The sequence below is a fragment of the Stylophora pistillata genome, chromosome 2 (assembly GCF_964205215.1).
Source record: "Stylophora pistillata chromosome 2, jaStyPist1.2, whole genome shotgun sequence".
NCBI lineage: Eukaryota > Metazoa > Cnidaria > Anthozoa > Scleractinia > Pocilloporidae > Stylophora > Stylophora pistillata.
In genome coordinates, this window is record NC_142520.1 from 41,216,787 (window position 1) to 41,239,877 (window position 23,091).

Sequence of the window (23,091 nt, forward strand, 5' to 3'; positions counted from 1 at the left end):
GGGGAGTGGGAAGAGGAGGGGAGTGGGGGGAGGAGGGGGAGTTGGGGGGAGGGGGAGTGGGGAGGAGGGGGAGTGGGGGGAGGAGGGGGAGTGGGGGAGGAGGGGGAGTGGGGGAGGAGGGGGAGTGGGAGGAGGAGGGGGAGTGGGTGATAAACTCTGACATCGCTGATAAACTATTCACCAAGAATTTATCTTACTTGTTCCCCTCAATTTTATGTAATTGAATTAACTTCATTAGTGTATGTTTATTTCTCACGTGAACCAAATAAAAATTCTAAATTTACATGTAAGAAAGACTACACTTTGCGTGTTCCTGCTCTTGGGGAAATGATGGAGGGTTTTGCTCTTTCTGGAGTATAGTTGTAATAGTTCTTGTTTGCAAATTTATCATATCATATTGTCGTGCTATGCAAATAACGTAGGGTAGTTCAGTCAATTGAAAATCATCGAGACCTCTTCCCTGTTTTGAACTGATTTGATTGAAAACTTCGGAACAACAATTGTCAAAAACAAAAGAAAAGAGACAGATGGCAAAAAGAACCTCTTTTGTCCACCCTATGTACCAATTACTGTCACGAACTCTTGCTTAGCCTGATATGCAAATTTTGTGTTGTTTTGCAAGCAAGACGTAATTTGCATAAAATCTCAAAACGGTTCACGATAAACTGCATGGGAACACGTGCTTGAACGAGTTGGCTTTATTGTCAGCTCTTTTATGGCTTCCTTCATAATTTTCAGAAAGATTTATATTAACAGTATAAAGAGTACAAATGTGAAAAGTGAGCTACGGAGAATTCGTTGAAACTAAGCCGGTTTTGATCGTAGCTGCAGCGGCGTGTTTCTCTGTTCATGATAAACCTCACGAATGAAATTAACCAAACGGTGAAATGAAGCACTTTGAAAATTCGAGAATATCGTATCCAAGTTGGGGTCAGTATATTTGCATTGTTCTTTACGCTTTTTGAGTTGCCAAGATTTCTAAAACAAAAACGATATTGTTTTTGTTCATGGTCACGCATACACAACATGGCGTGATTTAAGGTGTTTAGTTGACGATTTTCAACAAATTCTTAAAAATCCCTCATTCATTTCCCCAAAGTAAACTTTACATATTTTGAAAGATCGTTAACTCGGGTATTTTCTGTCTTAATCTTACGAAATTCTAAACAAAGGCTCAGGCTCAAAATTATCGTTATTTTTTTGCCTACCGTTTTACGAAGCACTGGAGAGCCACAACTTATTTGCTACTCTTGAATACTCAGATAAATCTCATGCTTATGAAATCGTGGTGTTTAGACCATGGCAAGTTATACAACAAATTGGAACTATGACGGCTTTTTCTGGCGTAGCAGTTTTGACAAGCGAGTCAAGTGAAGCATGACTAATTCCCCCCCTGTTTGCACGTGTTTGGGATCGCCAAATTGTGACTAAGTTGAAAACGGCTTCCATCGTTTTTCTCAGGAATTAACAGATAATTCAAGGAAAAAAATGCAGGGCATTCATATACTTACTAACGGCTATCTATATGCAAATGACGAGTGAATTTGATTATTTTTTCAGCTTTGCCGAAGATTTGCGATTTTGTTTGATTCTTGCACGGTTCTGCTCTCAATATTTGTTCAAATGAGCGGTCTCTCGAAGTCTCAATTTCTGACGAAAAAGGAAAATTTACCGATGGCCAGTGGTAAAATCAGTTTAATTAGATGACGAAACGCAGCCCATAAGTTCAATAAAAGTTAAATATGCCTTTCTTCCTTAACCGTTAACTCATTGCCATTTCTTATCTTCAGGCTTTGTTTGCATTCGGTGCAGTGTGGAAGGCCCTGTATGACCATTACGAGTAATGGAAAACACACCCTTAGCGGTCTCTCTCCGTCTAGCTGCCTGGCACTGTTTCTCCCTCTAAACGATCCCCAAGGAGATATTTGCGGTGTGGCAAACTGGAAACCTGGAATTAGCCACTGTGGGTTCCGCTTTACAAGAAGCAGGTGCTTTCGAAGTCAGTCGTGCAAGAATTGATCAAGATGATGACCTCAAATGTGTTGTAACCCATGAAAAAAGGCGGATTTTGCGCGCGAAGCAAGACAATTTGCGGGGTTGTCAGTTAGTTTCTTCATTCAACGGTTAATTCTGCAAGCGCCAAGGAAAACGACAAGGTCATTCACAAACATTCCTCAAACTTTGTTCGCTTGAGAGCCCATTATTTACAGTACATTGACATCTCACCGGATAGACATAACTTTCACGGATTTATTTCTACTATTTTAATTTATAAAGACAGCTCTAATGCTAATACGTAACATAATTGTACACAAAACATGCTATGACACCAGTATGCGTATCTATATCAACAAACTGAGGGTCAAGCAAAGCTTAATAAGGTGTGCTAAAAAGCGACAAGAAAATGAAAACGTTTATCGTTCCATATCATGGTCCTGAACGTTAATCTAATACTTAAATACTAAGACTCTTCTTAAGGTGTCCATTAATCTTAAAAAATTTGCAATTTATGCTCCATTTATTCAAGAGAAGATCCGCGATCCTCTTTTGGTTTATTCTGAGGGACCAATCATAATTTATCACCTGGCGGAGGGGAGGGCGAGGAGGCTCAGGGTTTTTGGAGGCATTACATGGTCGTTTTTTAGGGGAATGGAGGGAGAGTCAGTCTTAGCTAACAGATTATAAAGGGGGAAACTATAGAACATTGACTTTTGATGAGAAGGATTATACTACCGAGCCTTAAGGGAGGGGGGGGGGAGGGAGGGGGAATCTGGTAAATTTCATTGTCACACAAGCAAAATCATTGTGAATCATCGGGGATTTTCTCCAAAACATCATCACGATGAAAAGTACTCTAAAAACATGGGGGCCACAACGGAGAACTAAAAGCTTACTGGCCGTATCTTCATTTCAGTTCTCTCAAGTGAGTAATTGTGTCCTTTCCAGTGGGCCCAGCCAACGCCATTGTACCAACCGTTTTGCGCTTGGTAGTTTCCTCGCTGATAGTGACCATTTAGATTGCTCTTCCAACACGAATTGTACCACCAGCCTCCTTTACAAACCTCACCACAGTTGACATTCCCTTGTAAATCATTGTCTCGGTCATTGGTTGTAAATTGATAACCATCATGATAAGAAAACGAATCTCCGGCAGTTCCTGAAATGATCCATTCAAAATTATTGTCATCGAAAGATGGTGATCATACAGTTAGCACTTGTTAAAAAAGACTTTATCAAACATTCCTTGAACTGATAGGAACTCAAGAGGAGGCAGTGTGGCCAAAAAGTTAAGATGCTACTCGCTGAATTTACTCGCTGAATTTATTCTCGGTTACTCCTAATTCAACTCTTTATAAGTAGCTAATTGGCCTCCCCCCCTGTTAATTGGGGTATTTAAACATTATTTTCTTTTATTTACCATGTACGGTCCCTGAGAGCAAATTTACCTGAGTAATTTCCGATTCTTAACGTGTAATTAGATCCTTCGCTCTCAACTTTGAACGTAGAGTACCCAGCATAAACAGTATTCCCAGCAAAATCCTCCAAATCAATACGAAGTTCATAGACCCCGCTACTAGTCAGGCGGTGTATTTTGCCCAGTCCGAGCCAAAACTCGCTTGTTGTGTATCCAAAGCCATGTTTGTAATGGTACCAGGTGCGATTGAAGTCAACAGAGCCGTCCAGTCTCTTCTGGAACACAGTCCAACCCCCGCCAGAGGTTGTATGGTCACAATAAACAGGAAATTCACCTGAACCATCAGGGTCGATTGGATAGACTCCATTGCGTCTCTCTCCAGTGTTGTAAAGTTCCGCGCAGTTACCCCCTGTAAGAGGAAACAATCAACTTTTATATTTTTTCGCTTTACGACAAAGTATGTCTATCATTGTATTGCATGACTGAGTTTCTTGAAGGGGCCATAATCTTTGCTTCTGGTATGTATGTATTGTGGTGCTATTTATGGATTTACTGACATAAGGCAATGGAGGGTGTTGAACGGTGACTACATTAATCGAAATTCAGTACTTTTGCTTAAGTTGGCAAGATTTTCCATGGCCAAAAAATCCAGACTTGAGGGAACAACCATAGGAGCCGTAGCTATTAGAACAATCGGCATTGACATCACATTCATTTGAAGAACTACACTCGTCAATATCTCTGTACAAATGGCGCAAAAAAAGACGCAAGCGTTAATTAATTGAAAAATTTTGGTGATATATCGTACTGCTGTAATATGTTCTAATAAGGTGCATACCTCCATCCGAGAACTAGTCGCATCCAATATCGTTATTTATTTGAATTAACTGGACCAACGAACTTGATAGATGCAGAGAATGCCTATGTATTGACCAGTGCGGGGGGGGGGGGGGGTTGGGAGAGTGAAGAACTGCTAATATAGATTTAGCCAAGCCTAAAAGCGGACCTCCCAAGTTCGTAATATTAATGATAACATAAAAGATGTGCATTTGCCAAGACTCGCCTGAGACACCCCTCCCTTCGTTTTGATAGTCTCCCCTACCCTACCAGTGCAATCTGAAGGCACGTACGTACGTACGCTCGGTGACAGTCACGTGACAACCAAACGAAAAGAGGTTGACCATATTCCATGGGTATGGGGCTCTGCCGCACGCGCGCTTCGCGCGCGTGGGAGCCCCACTATAACAAGCTGAGAAGAGAGTGCGTGGGTGAGTGAACGCGAAAGCGATGCATGGGTGCACAGTCATTTCCACCCAATATCCCACTCAAGGCAAAATTTTGTCCCGTTTCAATGTTTTAATTCTTTAATTTTCAAGGGAAACTCAACTCTTTTATTTAACAATTATTCGCCGAAGGCGAGGTAAATATCGTCGAATAATCCCCGAGACGAAGTCGAGGGGATTATTCGACAATATTCACCGAACCTGAGGCGAATAATTGTTTTAGTGTAGTTTCAGAGCTGAACAACAGGGAAATTTCTAAAATCATAACATTTTAGTAACATTTATTAACTTTTTTTTTAACATTTTATATAAATCGCGTAGAGCGGTTTATATAGCGTCATATAAGGAACCGCTCGACCAATCAGATTGCTGGAAACTCTTTGCTCAGCTCTGAAATTATACTAATTAAAAGTATTGTCATGCAAGGTTACGCTTTAGCCCTTCATTTCCCATGGGGGATCAAGACAGAATTTCCCCTCACAACATCACTACAATGCCAAGTAGACAACTATAAAGAAAGATATATCAATTAGGGATTTATTGTCGATCCAATTCCTGATTCTTTTCCCTAGCATCATAAGAAATGTATAACACTCAGTAAGGAGAATTACTATTGATATCTAGGGAGCGAAGAGTTAACGATTCGTGCTCTACTCGGCTATTACAGCAGTGCTATACTACACTGGTCAATATTGGTGGTCAAAAACACAAGTTGATAGGGAAGGAAACTTGGTATGACAGAAAAATATCAATAGCTTGAAATTAGCCAAGCGGAAAATGGTGGTTGAGATAAATTATTTGGTGAGAGTTGGCATTTCAAAGCGCCAATATTTGCTAAATCAATAAGACACGTGAAAAACATTCCTAGCAACATTCCATCAGTGTAATAAATGAATGATTAATGCACTCTTGCTAAGCTCATGCAGCGCTATAGCTTTCTTACCCAATTCACAATGTTTCCCTGTGAATCCTTCTGCGCAAACGCACAAGTAACTGTTCTCCTCGTACTCTGCAACGCATGTCCCTTTGTTCTGACAAGGCCAACTTATGCATGGAGACTAAACAGAGAGAGGAAACACAACAGTTAGTTATCTCTAAGGAGCCAATCAGTATTTATCGCCTGAGAGAAGGGAAAGATTTTGAGAAGGATCACATGGTTTTCAGGGGGAGTGGATGAGGAGTAAGTCGTTGCTGACAGAGATTAAAGGAAGGTCTATGGAAAATTAACTGCCGATGAGGGGTGGGGAGGGGATCTTAAGAATTATTACTGAACCCCTAACCGGGGGGGTGGAAAGCAGTTATCGTGGCACAACAAAATCCTTCGAACCCCTCTTTCCCACTCCTCCTCCGGCGACAATAATGACCAGTCCCCAACGTTTACGATGCCAATTTGCGACAAATAAAAAAAAAGAAAACCAATTCTTTGATAAATTTTAACTTGTGAGAGTATTACGATTTTCCACTCACCGCTATACTATAGTGATGGTGACTCTGACTGAAGACAATTTTCTCTGAGTTGTTGTAAATATCCGACGTAAGCAATTCACAGATCACTTTACCAATTACATCGTGAAACGCGCCCAAGTTAAAAGAGAAACATGACGGAATGTTGACACAGGCGAGCCCACACTCGCTGCCTTTCAGAACAAAATCTGAACCGATGCTGGTAAGGTTGAGATAGGAAAACTTGTGAGGCTTAAACCTCGCATATGCCATTCCTCTATCAGTGCCGCGGCTCAGGACTTTATCGCGTGCATCGATGACTTTTGCTCCTAGAAATGAGGAGGGAAATAAAGGTGTTTTAACACCTATTACCGGTAACGCTAACACTTTTATCTAAAACATAATTAGTCACTACTTAAAAACAGTTGAAATCGCCAATAGCATAGACCAAGGATTCTGATTCATCCGTTTTTCACATGACGTCACGCGGTATCCATAATTGGGTGTCCGCCATTATGGAGCCCCTCGGCAGCGCCGTAATTTGACGCTAGCTCGTTCACACGAGTCTTGCAGTACTTTTCGATTTGATCATGAATATTTCACAGGAAAACTGCCATGAGGACTTGGATAGTCTTTCTAAAGACATACCAGTGCTTCCGGAGTACGCAAAAGGTTTAGAAACGCACGTTAAGAGGAGATAATTATTTACAAAAAATCTCACAAGTTGGAGTCGGCCCCGTTAGTATCCCCAGCGATCAGTTCGATCCCGAATGCTTGCCATTTGTCGAGGCTACAGACTTGGTTAGCTACCTAGTTTTGGAAACTAGTTACTACACTAAGCAGCAGTTATGGATATTATTATTTATTATTATTAATTTTCTTTGTAAAAATCTGATGCACACTAGTGGCAAAGCAACATAGCATATCCCTCTGTTGTTTTTGCCTTCTGTCAGTCAGAAAGTAAATGGCGTCTAGTGTGCATCAGATACTTTGTCTGATCAGAGCTAAATGCAGGCATTTCAGAAAAGACTGTCTCAATGTTACTGTAAAATAATAATATACTGTTTTTCATAATCCCTCTCAGTTGAGCACTCGATCACCAACTGATAACCTTTTCTGAAATAGCTGTATGTCACAAATGCTGATATTTAGATATTGTCACAGCCAGTCAACTTGTTGGGGTTAACATTTCAGAACTGAAGTAATGTGAAGTTTGAATAATGGACAATTAAGTATTTGCAATCCCTAAAAATGATAACCAAACCACTTCTTAATGGTAACTTTTCAGTTAGGTTTATTCATCAGCTGTATTTTATAAGGGTACAGTACAATAAAACTGCCAATTAAAATTTGATAATAATTCTTTGATTTTTTCATTTATATGCATATGAACAAGCACAAACATTCATTCATAGGGATTTACTCTTGTAGGCATAAATGCAAGAAATGGCATTTGAATCTCTAAACATGATTGGAACTTGAAATATTGAACAAATTGTAATTTTTCACAAACATTGGGATGATCAATTATTCTGAGATATATGTTTTGTCAATGCATCAAAGGCCATAAAAGGCTGCAATGTTTGCAGCAACAATATCAAAACAAAGTCATCAGAATGCCTTTACAAAAACAATGACTGAGGGGTTGATACCTCATTGGGCTGGACCCCTTGTCATGTTTTGAGCCTGGATTATACATCTATCTTATTAACCAAGCGCGAGGGCCATACTGGGAGAATATCGGCCCGAGGTCTTGACAGTACGGACCGGGCGCAGCGAGGTCCGTACAAAAAAGACCGAGGGCATATATTCTTCCAGTACGGTCCCGAGCAAGCTTGGTTAATAAGAGATTTATTACACGACTGAAGTTCAAAGGGACACAAGTGCGGTATCATTCGGGACCATTCGGGACAGTGCCCGGTCCAACACTGAGAGAATGTTGACCGGCAATAGAGCATTTTGATTGGTTGATTTTAGTTATTGGTCCTCTGACTTCCCGAGTCGTGTAATAAACGAAAATAATACCGCCTTCCTTTCTTTTTTAAAACATGTGAACTATTTGAAACATTTTCACTTTTTTTTTTCCGCCAACAATGACTTTACAAACCAAATGCAGTAAGTTCACAGGGAAAAAAGTAGTTTCCTAAGATGAAATATTTTTTGGAAAAGGGGATGAATAAAGAAAATATTAGCAATTGATATGCCATTCATTTACTATGGAAATCATCACTGGATAATTTCTACAATGTTGATGTAATTACATTGGCAAATATTTATTAATTCCATATTTCCAATGATATAACAACTTGGTTGAAATGTAAAAAGCGTATGAAAAGTTAATTGAATAATACACAGCAATTGTTTTGGGTCGTTCAATAAGATGCAAAAATAATGAAACTTGGGGTAATTTTTCAAATGGTACAGTTCAGAATTAATCAGGGTTTGCACACTTTATACTGTCGTTAAGCTACTGTTATGCGTAACAATTTTTCCTGCAACTTTGCTCGTCTTAGAACAAAATTTGTTGCAAGTTGCACGTACCATGTTACACATTACAAATACCATGCAACTTGTCTCGCGACAAAAATTGCATAAGTTGAAAGTGACGCCTATGTCGACTAAAGAGTGCGGCGAAACAAGTTGCAAGAGCCATGCTACACGCATTTTTGTTGTGCAACTTGAAAAACAGTTTTGTAGAAAGTAGAAAACAATTCAACCCTTCGTGCAGCTTAAAAAAATTCTGTTCCATGAAGTGGTGTTACACGTAAAAGTCGTTCATGCAACTTCCAACAATATTTTTTTGGAGACGAGTTGTACGAAAAATTGTAACGTGTAACAGTACCTTTTTATCACATTTAAGTTGGGGTCTTAGTTTTCGTAATTACGAAAGCTAATTACGAAAACTAAGACCCCATCTTATTTTTCTTGTTTACCAATTTTATTGGAGATGAGCTAGTAATAAAAAACAGTGTTATTTTCTCTTATTTTTTTTTTACGTTTCTGAAGGTGAGCGCGAGTTTATAAATCGCCAAATTTTTCGTTGCATGTTCTCTTTTCTGTTATCTTTACTTTTCTCCCGCTTTTTTTATGTTCCCATCACTCTTTAATCCTCCGATCCTTCGACCGAGTTATTTTATGATAGTGGGCAAGAAAATCTTTTGGAACTCAGGGAATTGTTGTAAAAGGTCTTTAAAATCCTCCAGGGTGGGTGGGGGCGGGGGTACTTGACCACTATTTGGGTGTAGGTGTGTCGCTGAGGGTCTGAAACAACTGCTATTTTAGAACCCTGTCTAGGACAAAAAATCCCGGCTTAAACTTGCTTGCAGCGGATTTTTCACTACTTCCCGACATTTCGTGTGAAGCTTTCACTCAACAATTTTTAACTAGATCTCGTGGGAAAAAAGAAAACGCTCGCCCTAACTCCCTGCCTACCTATCTTCACCAGCAACAGATTGATGGCCAACCCATATACACTGTAGTCATTAGTGCCCAAGGAAAACTAGAACCGCGGTCGGTGGCGGTACAGATGTAGATAAACATGTCGCGTTTGAGACTACACGTACACATCATTTTCCTATACATAGTACCATGCCACGGAAGATTCGGCCGTGAGAAATAGAACACATTGCATCTTATCTAATAGCGAATTGACAAACAAGAAAAATAAGATGGGGTCTTAGTTTTCGTAATCAGCTTTCGTAATTACGAAAACGAAGATCCCACCTGAAATGTGATAAAAAACGTTTTCCGTTAATTTTACAAGTAACGACACTACTTATAAAGTGGGCAAACCCTGATTAAGTCTGAACTGTTCCATTTAAAAAATTCCCTGAAGTTCCATTATTTTTGCATCTTGACTTGTAGAACGATTCAAAACAATTGCAAAACAATTCTAAAAATACCTAAGTGTCTAGGAGGAAATTTAAGAATCGCCCGTCGCGCGAGAAAATACTTTCAAACGCAAGGAAAGGCTATAGAAAATTCCACTTAATCTTAAAGCAACCAGATTCTTCGATCCAACCGGAAAAGCAACAAATGAAGATGATGTATAAACTCTCCCGCTCACCTTAAAAAAATTGATATATAAGAAAAATGAGATTGGGTCTTAGTCTTCGTAAATATTAATGATTTGATATTTAATTTCTGTTTCTTGTATATTTATTGAATCTTTTGTTGAACCGAAATCTGTGTAAGATGTTTTAGCGTCCACACACTGCCCGCCGAGACTAGCTATGCTATTTGTGGGTAGTGGTTGATTATGTTAAGTTAAGTTTAACGCCATTTTAAGTTTTAAGTTTAATGAGGTTTCGTAATGACGAAAACTAAGACCCACCGGAGAAGTGATGAATCATTGAAAAGACGGGGTGTTAATTGCTGTCTATTATTCGCTTTTTACATTTCAACCTATTCTATTTATGTCTTAGTTTTCGTAATGAGCTTTCGTAATTACGAAAACTAAGACCCACTGGAAAAGTAAAAATCTATGAAAAGACGGGGAGTCTTAGTTTTCGGGGTCTTAGTTTTCGTGACACCCCTCTTTTTCCGGCGGCTCTTGCACCTGGAAATCGGGAGTTTCCGAAGTCATACTCTCGCTTTCCAATCTCTCTTCCCCTGATGATGCAGGGAAATCAATCTTCGAGACCTGCTGGTCGCTTTCGTTAAGTTTACGGCGCTTAGCTGCTCGCTCGCGTGCCGCCTCATGATCGCGTTGTTATTGTTCAAGAAGCGATTGCCTCGCTTGGTCGCGATCTTTTGCCCTGATTGCTCTCGCCGCCGCTGCCTGCTAATCGGGCTCTTTTGAGTAATCCTTTTTTCCCATGTTAAGTGTAGGCTTCCAGTCGACGTTGTATCTGTCCTAGAGTAAGGCAGGCTTCCCAGAAATAAAGTGTCTACCACACACTCTCTCACTTTTCAAGCCGTTCGATTTCGTGTCGTCTCGGCTTTTCTGTGAAATCCACGCGTTTCGGCGATCTTCTGTTAGCTGTTTGTAACTTTCACCGTTCTTATCAACAACGATAGGTATGCGGAATAGACTAATACCTTCCTTGTTTCCAGATTTTACTCCACAGTCAGGTATTATACAGAGAACAATCGCACTACAACTCACACATCTCTCTCTCTACACGTCTCTGTTTACTTTTTAAGGGGGTTCCACTATGGCGATTAACGACGCTTTTCAAGAACTAAGGTCACGTAGGTGAAGACCAAGAAAAAAAGATGGAATAGGAACGTCTTAAGGTTTGATTACTTGTGGAAACTCACTAGTTATTCCATTTTCCTCGCTCGTGAAATGACGAAAAAAACATTTGTTTCTTTCCCCGAATTAAAATTTGTCATACTTCTGACTCTGATATATTCAACATACATTTGGGTCTGGTAAGGTGACGATATTCATGAGTACACTAAGATAACTCCTGAAAAGTTTTAATACTCCAAACTCCATTTTCAGTAGCAGCTGCAAACTGAACTCACGCTGCGACTAAAAATCGTTCGGTATTATTCTATTTGTACTGTGCAACTTTTTGGCAAAGTTACTGTAAACCAATACATAAAAAGATTGTGGCCCACATTAGCAGTTATTATTTCTATCTCCCGTTAATCCCGTTAGCAAACTAGCGCAACGTGAAGCAGAGCTTCGGTCCCGTTTTAGTGGAGACACGCGGGTTTCGTGATCGTGATAAAAAACAAATTATGTCAACTAACTATGACACCAGTGAATAATTATGCACCCAAAGAGAGATTCTTATTCCACAGGAGAATGTAAATAGAAGGAAGGCAATTTTTCGGAATATATATATAAAAAAATTGCCTTTCAAACTAGCCAGTGGATGCATCAATTTTTATTTCCCTGAGTGCAAGGCTAACTTTAGGCTCTTCCTTCAGGTCGTGCAAGCGCCAAAATAAGGGAATTTGCGAAAATGTATTTATCAATTTTAAATGATCTTGATAAAACTTTAGTGGATGTTTATATGAGTGTCTGAAAAGAATTCGAGGTTATAAGCTGTAAGAAACATGACCAATTAAGTAATTGCGGATGTTGTTTGGTCATAAAAACTTTGCGTCACATATTGTGAAAAGGAATCAAGAATAATTTTGAATGAGCAACAGATAACAGCATTTTAAAATGGACGATGAGTTTCAGTAGCCATTTTGTCAGTTAGGCCTCTACATAGGAGAATTTCAGTTCTCGAAAATGTGCGTTTCCTTATTTTTTTTTCTTTCGATATGTTGCTTAGCTGAACAATTAGGAGCAGAATAAGAAAGGTTTCTTCTCAAAAAATACAAGCTTAAAAACATACCACCTGGGCAGGACTGTAATTGTCCGAGGGGGAGAACCACAGAGATAAGGAACAAGAGGAGAAAAACTCCCATGTCCGCAATAAACCAGCTGAACAGAAATCCTTTCGATGTTTTGGAGCTATTGAGCAAACCGAGGAGCTTAACAGCAGTTTGTTGACTGGGCTGCACTCTCTAGAAACGTGTTAGCCAATCACATGTGGCCTTGATATATGGATGTTTAACCACCCGTCACAGAGAAACGAAATTATCAGTTAAACTCTGTGAAAATGCAAGCGCATAAAAAAGCTTAAATATTCAAATTAATATCTCTGTGGTATTCTGACCAAATTTCCTGTTAAGTGTCGCTCTCGCTGAGAATTTTTTTCGCCCGACTTGCAGCACAGGGGGCCTACACAAGTGGCGTGTCTGGTCGTTTGTGCGAAATATAAAGAAATGTATGGGAGAATGTTAAAGAGTCGTAATATCGTAAACTTTTATCAAGGAATGTCTACTGATGTTAAGGCTCAAAATAAATGTAAACCTACTTCACTTGCTGCGTATTGCCGTTTCTGTGGTTCTAAATGGCAAATTTGAGCGACTTGGTGGGTTTTGCGTTGACTGTTACTTTACGTTATAAGAAGGAGACAAGGGTGAAAAGCTCATTTTCGACCGCTCCAGCGCGAAGCCGATTTTCACCCAGAAATTAGAATCACCCGGCTTCCAAATCGAACACTAGATAAACTAAAAGCGACGCTTCTTCTCGTGTCATTCAATCGAAGATCCATTCAAAATCCAAGCGCTAACCGCCAAAAAAGTTCCGAGAAATGTAGCTCTCCAAGCGATCGGCATCCGCGGTACAGATTTCGCGTACCAGGGAGCAACCGTCACGCTGATTGGATGATGGTAAACAATGCCCTGTTTCAAATGATTCATGTGAGAGGGGAGTCAGGGGCATATTCGCGCCGGCGATTCATCTACTGACTAGTCTGTGGTGTGAGGTTTAAGGCTCATGACGGAAAAGAAGTCTTCCATGATCAAAAAAATTAGCCACGGGCCGTAGCTGAGGAAAGTCTTCGACCAACACTACTTGCTTACCACCGAACAAAGAAGAAGACTCACACGAAGGTGCGAAGACCACATGTATTCCATTCGCCAGCTCGAGTACTCTTCGGCTCGACATGCTCACTTCGTCCCAAATTAGTGTCATCTCTTTTTATTCTTTTTTCGACCAACTTGTTGGATACAGCTCTTACGATGACTAGTTTGAAGGGTAGATCGGTGGTCTATAAACCGTAATAGGCGTGAACTGTGGAAGTGCGTATCATGTCTGAATAAAAATTTCCTGCAATGCCACTCGCAGAAAATATTTCGACTTTTTTCCCCTGATCCTTCAAGCGATCGTACATGGCTCGCACCAAAAATGACTTCCCAGTTCCAGCTTGTCGCGTTAGAAGGAGATTGTGATCTCTTTCCACGATATCGAGTGCTTTCATTTGCTTATTTGTCAACTTCGATCTACGGGTTGAAGGTTACAAAACATCGCAAGGTAAATTAACTTTCTCCGAGACTAAACGATATAGAAATGCAACGATAGAACGCATAATTTCTGTTTACCTTTACGTCACGAGCCATAAACCTCCCACCAGACTAGTCAGTAGATGAATCGCCGGCGCGAATATGCCCCTGACTCCCCTCTCACATGAGTCATTTGAAACAGGCATTGTTTACCATCATCCAATCAGTGTGGAGCAAACAGCGTGACGGTTGCTCCCTAGCACACGAAATCTGTACCGCGGATGCCGATCGCTTGGAAAGCTTCATTTCTCGAAACTTTTTCGGCAGTTAGCGCTTGGATTTTGAATGGATCTTCGTTTGAATCATACGAGAAGAAGCGTCAACCTTTAAGTTTATCTGGTGTTTGATTTGGAAGCCGGGCGATTCTAATTTCAAGGTGAAAATCGGCTTCGCGCTGGAGCGGTCGAAAATGAGCTTTCCACCCTTGTCTCTTAATAACGTGAAGTAACAGTCAACGCAAAACTCATCAAATCGCTCAAATTCGCCATTTAGAGCCACAGAAACGACAATACACAGCAAGTGAGGTAGGTTTACATTTATTTTGAGCCTTAACATTGACATTCCTTGATAAAAGTTTACGATATTACGACTCTTCAATATTCTCCCATAAATCTTTTTTATGTTTCGAACAAACGACCCGACACGCCACTTGTGTGTGCTCCCTGTGCTTGCACCTGCAGTTTAAGCATTCTTTCTTCCAATTTAGTGAGTTTTTGATATGCTAATTAAAGTCGAAGAGAAGGTTCTCCACTGATTCCAAGTGAAGTTTCCATATTTTGTTTGTGAAATGACTAAGTGCATATTTTAATTTGTAGCAAAAAAACATTTCGTGAGCGCGCTCGACACTTTCGATCGCTGTCCACACGGGCGATCTGGCCTGAAATCAGTTGTAGTTTGTGGCGACACAAAAAAAGGAGGATTGGAGAACAGCCAAACTATGAAAGCTAAATATTGTCTTAAACAATTATCATGAGGAAAGAAAAAAAGGGAAAGCTTTCTCTCGACGAGAAGTCGAGAGGATCGCCTTTAGAGAGAGTAGCATACATTGCCTAACCGATATATACAAAGTGAATTGTCGAATGCCCCAACCCAACGATTGCGTATGACATTTTTAAAGCGGAATTTTTCACATCGTTTCTTCAAAAAACTGGTTTAGAAAGCAATATCTACCACAAAAATTCAACTTATTTAAAATGAAACGTTTTAAAAAGGCCTTTAAAACCCCCTTTAGATATTTCTTTCGCTTTGTTGTGTATTGACAATTATTGAATTACGAAACTCTACGTGGAAGGTTGTTTTATAAAACTAGGTGATGATGATAAACATCTCCACTTATCTGCGTTTAAAACCTACTTATTGAATTTTTTTGTCTTATTACTTGGCCCTCAGCGCAACAATCTCTTTTAATTTTGCTAGTGCTTGTCAGCTGATCCGTCAGGTTGCCCAAAAACAATAGATATGGGAGCCTCAAGTCTCTATGAAGACAATTTTCGAAAGAATAGGCTACTTTTTGAGATCTTATAATTTAATGTACTTTTTGACAAATGATGTATCTTTCAACTTATTAAACATTGCTCAAGTTTTTCCATGCAAATCTTCTACGCCTTGAGTCTTATTTCTCCCTAGTTTGCAACCGACAAACTTTTCATCAGCAAATCGTTGATGAATGAATCTTTTGGAAGACATAAGACGAAACTTATAATTTCACAACCGCAAACACTTTTTTGATTATTAAAACAAACACGTGATAATCATGAAAAGTGGAACCTCGAAGAGCCTTCAGGCCTGATCGACAGCTGTTGTTCATTACCGACATTACCGATTATTAAAACAAACACGTGATATACATGAAAAGTGGAACCTCGAAGAGCCTTCAGGCCTGATCGACAGCTGTTGTTCATTACCGAAGTAATGAGCAAACACTTTTTTTGATTATTAAAACAAACACGTGATATTCATGAAAAGTGGAACCTCGAAGAGCCTTCAGGCCTGATCGACAGCTGTTGTTCATTACCGAAGTTCATCTTCAATTCTTTTTTGTTCAGAAAAAATAATGTAGTCATTAATTCCCAACGTCTTCATATTGATTTTTAAAATAAAATTTTCCATACCTATTTTCAAAGTTGCTTTACATAACAATATTTCTCATTCTTATTATTCATATCAGTTAATCTTGTTTAAGTTTAAATGTCTACACATCGAATAAACCATAGGAAGTCCTTTGATTAAGTTCGAGATCTCCTCATGGCTCCACTGGATATGGGCGATATGATTGAGTTATGAGAAAATTACTATGAGTGTTTCCATAGTGCTTGTATAGCATTTGCATCGTTTATTGGCGGTGAATATTACAGTTATTCCACTGAGGTAAAACGTAAGAGAGACCCAATTGGATGCGCATGCGTTTCACAGCGCATCAATGATAGTTTGCATATATCTGGAAAGAATGAAAAGGAAAAATCACAAGGATCTAGAATTACACTTGAAAAATCTTCTCCAAGGGATGGCAGAGAAAATTAACTAATTCAGTACACAGTAGTTATTCTGACAGCCTTTAGCTCGCTTGAAGGCGGTAGTTTGTGTTTTAAAGTGCGAGATTCAGTGCGGCGAATATTCATATTCGGTCCCCATATTGGGTGGGTAGAGATTTGGTACGAGTGACAAAGCGCGCGGAAGGAAGAAGGGGAAAAAACCAGAAAAACCGCTTGCCCGAAACCCATGATATCTCACAAACCGTCCCTTATACACTGCGTGACATCCCCGAGATGCCACGTATTCTTGAGGGAACAATCAAATGGGATGAAACGGAATCTTTTGTCTAAAACTGACTAGCGTATCATGTAGCAAAACAAAATATGTGGCGATCGCGGATGGAACGGTGCAGTGATACACCAAATAAAGCGGTAAAAAAAGTTGAAATCAACAGAAATTTGGAATTTGCAAAACCAGACTAGTCAGTCCTCCGGAAGACGGCAACTTACATTTGAACGGAAAATTTATTTAGATCTCCAAAAGAAAGGAATACAAGGGCCCTGACTTTCACGACATAGCGAACAAACCTTTGTACGGTTATGTAGTAAATAACTTGGGAATTTAAATTTATACAGATTGTAACTACATTCTAAACATAAACGAATAACTAAATCATACTGAACTGACTAACTAACTTATTTTAAACTAGCTAAATATTTTATGACACAATCAAGTAAGGTATGAAACCGATTCTCGCAGTAATAAACCCTACTTCTAAAACCGTGAGTAGAAATAAGGCCTGAAAAAAGTTCAGGCTCGTACTGGATTTGAACCTATGATCTCAGCGATACCAGTGCAGTGCTTTATCAACTGCGCTAACAGCAACAGCAAGGAATGTCTATGTTAAGGCTGGCACTATTAAACCCGTCGAAGTGATAAATCAATGAATTTGAATATACGAAAATCAAATATGTGTATTGCGGTTTCATGAAATGTGTGAAAGCGGTCCTCGCAGTAATCAATATTACTGCGAGGATCGCTCTGATACATTTCATGAAACCGCAGTAAACTCAAATTCACAATCAAGTACACACGTGATTATTTACATTAAACTGCTGGATTGATACCACTCTGAAAAAAAATCTTCCAATCAGATGGAAATTTTGGTCTAATGGGACATTTCCTGGAATAAACTGGAAACAAGCAAGATAAGTTTAAAAAGGACTGAAAAAAAGCTTACAGGCAGATTGCTGTGCTTTTCTCAAACTGGAGAAGGATCATTTAAGAACAAACTAACTTGTTGGTTGTAGTTGTTGTTGTTGTTGTTGTTTTTTATCCAAAAAGAGACGTTATTTTTCTTAATAGATTTCCCAATCTGAACTCAGTAGATAGCAGTGGTAACTATGCAATTTTACTCTTTCCCAAATGAAGGAAAAATATATTTTGAAAGGAAAGTAAGTTTTCAGTAACTAACTGAAAAGCAGTTTACGTTGCAAAAGGATGCATGGAAATTCTTGCTATAATGATGTATCGAGATTTCTACATCATGCTAAGCTAGGAATCGTACAAAGTCATGTTTTAAGCACACAACATCAAGAAATTTTCAAATCGTGATTGGTCGTGTAATACATGTTTACGTTACTTAAAAGATAAACCTCTTCGGGCGGCTGATGTGCCGACTGATAAAGTTCGCGGCTAGGTTATTGTCCGGAGAATTAATATGTAGCCGAGCAGTGAACTTGGAGGGCAAATATGAAATTTCGAGGACAACCATTCGGCCAAGGACGTTATCAGCCGACGTACCATAATTCATGATCAGAAGGGGTTTGTTAACATTTTTAAGCGTCCTTCCAGAGCAGTATTTGAGAACTGTATTTTCTATGTCACCATCCAATCACTGGACTCTACAAAACGAGTTCGTTTCTCTTCCAGGTAAAGGGTACAGATGGAAAAATAAAACTCTTGAGCTGGCTTTCTTCCACTGCCTTTGTTTCTTTTCGACGGAAGTAATCGGTGGAAAGTATCAACGTAGACGAGGGTTATCGCTTAATAGCAGTTCAGTGATTTTCCGCCACGTGTCGAGGAGTAGCCAATAGAATCGCAGAAAAATTAATGCGTGTGTTTTAATAGCTTACTACAGGGTCCCACGTGATGTGTTTACGGGGAAAGAGGATGAAGGAAGAGGAGAAAAACACTCTACTTAATACTTCCATTTCTGCTTCAGCTTCCCCACCCACTCCCCCTCCCCTTTCCGCCACTCCTCGAGTCTTTAAAAGAGACTAATTTCTGAAATGTTTCGGGTTATCGACTTTAGGAATTTGTTTGGCAAAAGGCTTCAACCTTTAGAAGTTGATCGGTCTCATCTTCATTTCAGCTCTTTTAGCTGAGTGACTCAGGAATCCATGCCACCGAATGCTATCAGTACTGGTGTTTACTCCGTGATGATAAACACCATTAAGGTTGCTATAATAACAGCTTTTACACCACCAGGCCCCTTTATAAGTCACAGCACAACTGGAAGAGGACACATCCTTTGTGATAAATTGACAACCATTATGATAAGCCAAAGAGTCACTTGCGTTGCCTAAAAAATAAAGAAAACTATTCCTGTCTTTTTTTTGTAATTATTTTACAGTACTGACTGTTTTAGAAGGAAGGCATTGGACATCATGCTGCTGGACTTTTATATATCTGTGGCCTGGTTTTAAGATAAATTCTCCAAACAGTCACATGTTCGTAATTAAAAGAAAGGTACTATGCAAAAATCATTGCAAAACTCACCCGAGTAACTTCCGACGTTCAGTTGGTACTTAGTTGCCTCGCTGCCAACCGTAAAAGTATTGTACTCGGCATAGGCTGTATTTCCCGACATGTCTTCCAAATCAACGCGAAGCTTGTAACTACCGCTGTTAGTAAGGCGATGTATTTTGTCCAGTCCAAGCCAAAACTCACCATTCAAGCCACCAAAGCCAGTTTTGTAGCTAGCCCAGTTAAGATAAAAATCAACAGAGCCATCCAGTCTCTTCTGAAACACTGTCCACCCCCCACCGTCTGTTGCTTGGTCGCAGAAAACATTAAAGGCCCCTGAACCATCAGGGTTGATGGAGAAGATACCACTGCTCTTTTTTCCTGAATTAAACACATCGCCACAATTTTTTAAATCTGTAGAAGGAACAACAGGGTGAAATGGGCAGAAAAAAATTAATAAACCTTCTTGCAATTAATCTCAAAATGAAGCTAAAGGACGAATATATGCAGTCGTTGTTACTATGGCAAAAAGAGTGTTGCAACCTTTAAAAATGGTATTTTCATGCATCCCACCTGAGTGCCTAACTGCATGCAAAATTTGAAGAGGGGTTGAAAACTTTCATTTCCCAAGATGTTTGATTCTTACAGGAGACTCGTTCTTAAGACAGAATTTCCCCTCACAACATCATTACAATGCCGAGTAGACAAGTATAAAGAAAAATATATCAACTAGGGATTTATTGTCGATCCAATTCCTGATTTTCTTCCCTAGCATCATAAGAAACGGTATACCACTCAGTAAGGAGAATTACTACTCCCCATTTCAAAAACGAGTGGGGGAGTGGGTCGAGCTCCCTGCGCAAGTTTGTCTGAGATCGTTATTCGGGACACAAATCTGTAGTAAACAAAGATTGATATCTAGTGAAGAGTTAACGATTCGTGCTCTACTCGGCTATTACAGCAGTACTATACTACACTGGTCAATATTCGTGGTCAAAAACACAAGTTGATAGGGAAGTAAACTTGATATGACAGAAAGATATTAATAGCTTGTAAATTAGCCATGCGGAAAATAAATATGAAATACCAAATATATGATATACCAAATATGAAACAACTCTCTTTAACACCTGCTGAAGCAACAACTAATTCAGACCCCAAAATTAACCCTACCCAGGCAAGGTTCAATTTTCATATCCCCGGGCCCGAAGGACAGTCAAATGCCCGTGGAATCGGCTAGCTGATAGATATCTGTGTCATTAACCAAGCTTGTTCGGTCAAGGTGGCTAGATATCGGCCGAGTTCTTTTTTGCATTTTTATGGTCCGAGATGAAGTCGAGGTCTATAAAAATGCGGAAAAAAAACACGAGGCTAATATCCAGCCATCTTGAACGAATAAGCTTGGTTAATAAAGGATTTATTACATTGAAAAAGATTTCGCTTTAGTAAGAATAAAGAATGACGATTTTACTTCTAGAGCCGAGAAAATAAAGCCAACTGTGTTTGTAGCACAATAAACTCACGAGTGTCATTACTGTTTTCATTGTTTTGACTATCTTCTGCCGCCTTTTGCGTTTCCATAGCCGGAATTGTTTAAAAATTAGGAATGTATTTCTAATAATGATTTCCTCATGCGCGGGATCGATGCGGGCAATCCCGACCGGGCAATCCCGAGCGGGCAAGATGGGCTTTTTTTTTTTTTACCTAATTAGATAGCCTGTTAGGTCGTCTAAATGTTGACGTGGAATGGGATGCATATGCAAATGTTGCTGCTGGAAACAATGCTATTCACGTGAAAGTAATTTAGCAAAGATAGTGCTTTACATGTAATTTCTCAAATTTGGTAACTCTTACCAGCCACCAATCATCATTTTCTGCTTTGCTGATTTACAAGCTATTTATAGTTTTCTTCAGGTGAAGTTTTCTGCCTTATTAGACTGTTTTTTTTTTCTTCTTTTTTGTCCTTAGATATTAGGGACCTTAAGCAGTCAGGACGGCAACGCCAAGGAAGACTTCATTAAAAAATGAATTTCTACTCTTAGTTAGAATTTTAAAAATGGCTGCAGGAGCTTACTGTCTCATACGACGCCACAGCTCAACTTCAGCATGACGTATAAAAGCAGCGTTGAGTTCCAAATGGAAATTGAAATAATTTGCCGTCGCGGTTTCGGTTCGCAGACGACACAAATTTTGGCGATTTCACGTTGTTGTTTTGCATAGGACGGCTAAGAAATGTACAAAGTTTCAAAATGCACGTGCTGGGCTATTGTTCTGCCAATTAGATCTCTTGTTTTTCCACGTCCTCGTTGCCGTCGCCGTCGTGGTTGCTTAAGGTCCCTATTGATGAGTGCAGTGCTTCCATTCGGGCTTGTGATGTCAACGCCAATTGTCGGAACACTTACGGCTCCTATCGGTGCTCATATAAAACTGGATTTATTGGAGATGGAAAGAAATGCGCAGGTAAACTTTCGTCCAAACGCTGATTCGAACCGATTTAAACCCGGTCGCGCGTTTTTTAACCCTCGGACGTACATGCAAACTCATATCAAAACCGTGGTCAGTTAAAGATGGGTGGTTGGAACCATTCCCCCTCCCTTGCATTTTTGTTAAATGCATCGAACTACGAAAGTTGAAAAGGGAAGTACAGTAAACCTACTATTTATTTTTCTGAGTCTAGTCTGTTTCCTGTCGAGTTCAATAGCTACTGATCTTTTGACAAGCGAAAAATGTTTGCTGGAAAAAGTGTAAAAATTGAAAAGTCTACCAGCTGGATGACGTCACAGACCCCCAACAGTAGCATTTGCATCCCATTCTATCAACGTGAACATGTAGGCGACCTAACAGGCTATCCAATTAGGTAAAGAAAACATTTAAAAAGTTGCAATGTAACGAAAATGCAAGGGGGGGGGGGGAATGGTTCCAATCAACCTTCTTTAACCACGGTTTTGATATGAGTTTGCATGTACGTCCGAGAGTTAATAAACACGTGACCGAGTTTAAGTCGGTTCGAAAGTTTACCTGCGCATTTCTTTCCATCTCCAATAAATCCAGTTTTACATGAACACCGATAGGAGCCGTAAGTGTTCCGACAATTGGCGTTGACATCACAAGCCCGAATGGAAGCACTGCACTCGTCAACATCTTAAAGAAAAAAAAAAGAAAAAAAAAATCTAATACGGCAGAAAACTTCACCTGACGAAAATTATAAATAGCTTGTAAATCAGCAAAACACAAAATGATGATTGGTAGCTGGCAAGAGTTACCAAATTTGAGAAATTACATGTAAAGCACTATCTTTGCTAAAGGAAAAAGACAAATTACTTTCACGTGAATAGCATTGCTCCCAGCAGCAACATTTGCATATGCATCTCATTCTATAAACGTCAACATGTAGACGACCTAACAGGCTATCTAATTAGGTCAAATTCAAAAATTCAAAAATTGCAATTTACCAAAAAATGCAAGGAAGGGAGAATGGTTCCAACCACCTTTCTTTAACTGACCACGGTTTTGATATGAGTTTGCATGTACGTGCAAGGGTTAAAACACGCGCGACCGAGTTTAAATCGGTTCGAATCAGCGTTTGGACGAAAGTTTACCTGTGCATTTCTTTCCATCCCCAGTAAATCCAGTTTTGCATGAGCACCGATAGGAGCCGTAAGTGTTCCGACAATTGGCGTTGACATCACAAGCCCGAATGGAAGCACTGCACTCATCAACATCTTAAAGAAAAAAAGAGAAGAAAAAAACAATCTGATACGGGAGAAAACTCAACTGAAGAAAATTAAAAATAGCTTGAAAATGGTGGTTGGAAACTGGTAAGAGTTACCGAATTTGGGAAATTACATTTAAAGCACCATCTTTGCTAAAGGAGAA

The 23,091-nt window shown here is 39.6% G+C and overlaps 2 protein-coding genes and 1 long non-coding RNA gene across 5 annotated transcripts in view; 1 reads left to right on the top strand and 2 right to left on the bottom strand.

The window, feature by feature from the left end:
* Positions 1–688: 688 nt before the first annotated feature.
* Positions 689–2,485, top strand: LOC148739535 (uncharacterized). The gene is made up of 2 exons (XR_015996168.1): positions 689–930; positions 1,791–2,485. It is a non-coding gene; the product is annotated as an uncharacterized LOC148739535 (long non-coding RNA).
* Positions 2,231–13,135, bottom strand: LOC148739536 (microfibril-associated glycoprotein 4-like). 2 transcript variants are annotated; one of them, XM_088747329.1, is made up of 5 exons: positions 12,966–13,135; positions 6,166–6,470; positions 5,642–5,756; positions 3,447–3,824; positions 2,231–3,157 (listed from the first exon to the last, which is right to left on the bottom strand). In XM_088747329.1, the coding sequence occupies exons 2-5, from the start codon at positions 6,412–6,414 to the stop codon at positions 2,883–2,885; spliced, it is 1,017 nt and encodes a 338-aa protein (XP_088603455.1). In that variant the 5' UTR covers positions 6,415–6,470; positions 12,966–13,135; the 3' UTR covers positions 2,231–2,882. The 2 variants fall into 2 exon arrangements, with proteins under 2 accessions (XP_088603455.1, XP_088603454.1); XM_088747328.1 differs by lacking the exon at positions 12,966–13,135 and adding an exon at positions 12,441–12,595.
* A 3,837-nt stretch (positions 13,136–16,972) lies between these two features.
* Positions 16,973–23,091, bottom strand: part of LOC148739537 (fibrinogen-like protein A) — an 11,084-nt gene continuing 4,965 nt past the window's right edge. The window contains exons 4-6 of one of the 2 annotated variants that reach the window (XM_088747335.1): positions 22,815–22,937; positions 19,249–19,629; positions 16,973–19,051 (exon numbers count right to left, since the gene is read on the bottom strand). In XM_088747335.1, the coding sequence (XP_088603461.1) occupies positions 18,810–19,051; positions 19,249–19,629; positions 22,815–22,937 (746 nt within the window). In that variant the 3' untranslated portion in view covers positions 16,973–18,809. The remainder of the gene's footprint in view (positions 19,052–19,248; positions 19,630–22,814; positions 22,938–23,091) is intronic. The other variant, XM_088747334.1, reaches the window with a different exon arrangement.

Bases quoted from the DNA above. Each gene is read 5' to 3' on its own strand.
- LOC148739536 (XM_088747328.1), bottom strand. From the start codon at position 12,513: ATGGGAGTTTTTCTCCTCTTGTTCCTTATCTCTGTGGTTCTCCCCCTC. The intron at 5,757-6,165 runs GTGAGTGGAAAA...CTCTCTGTTTAG, and splicing joins ACCATCACTATAGTATAGCG to TCTCCATGCATAAGTTGGCC. The intron at 3,825-5,641 runs GTAAGAAAGCTA...TTCCTCTTACAG, and splicing joins AGGGAAACATTGTGAATTGG to GGGGTAACTGCGCGGAACTT.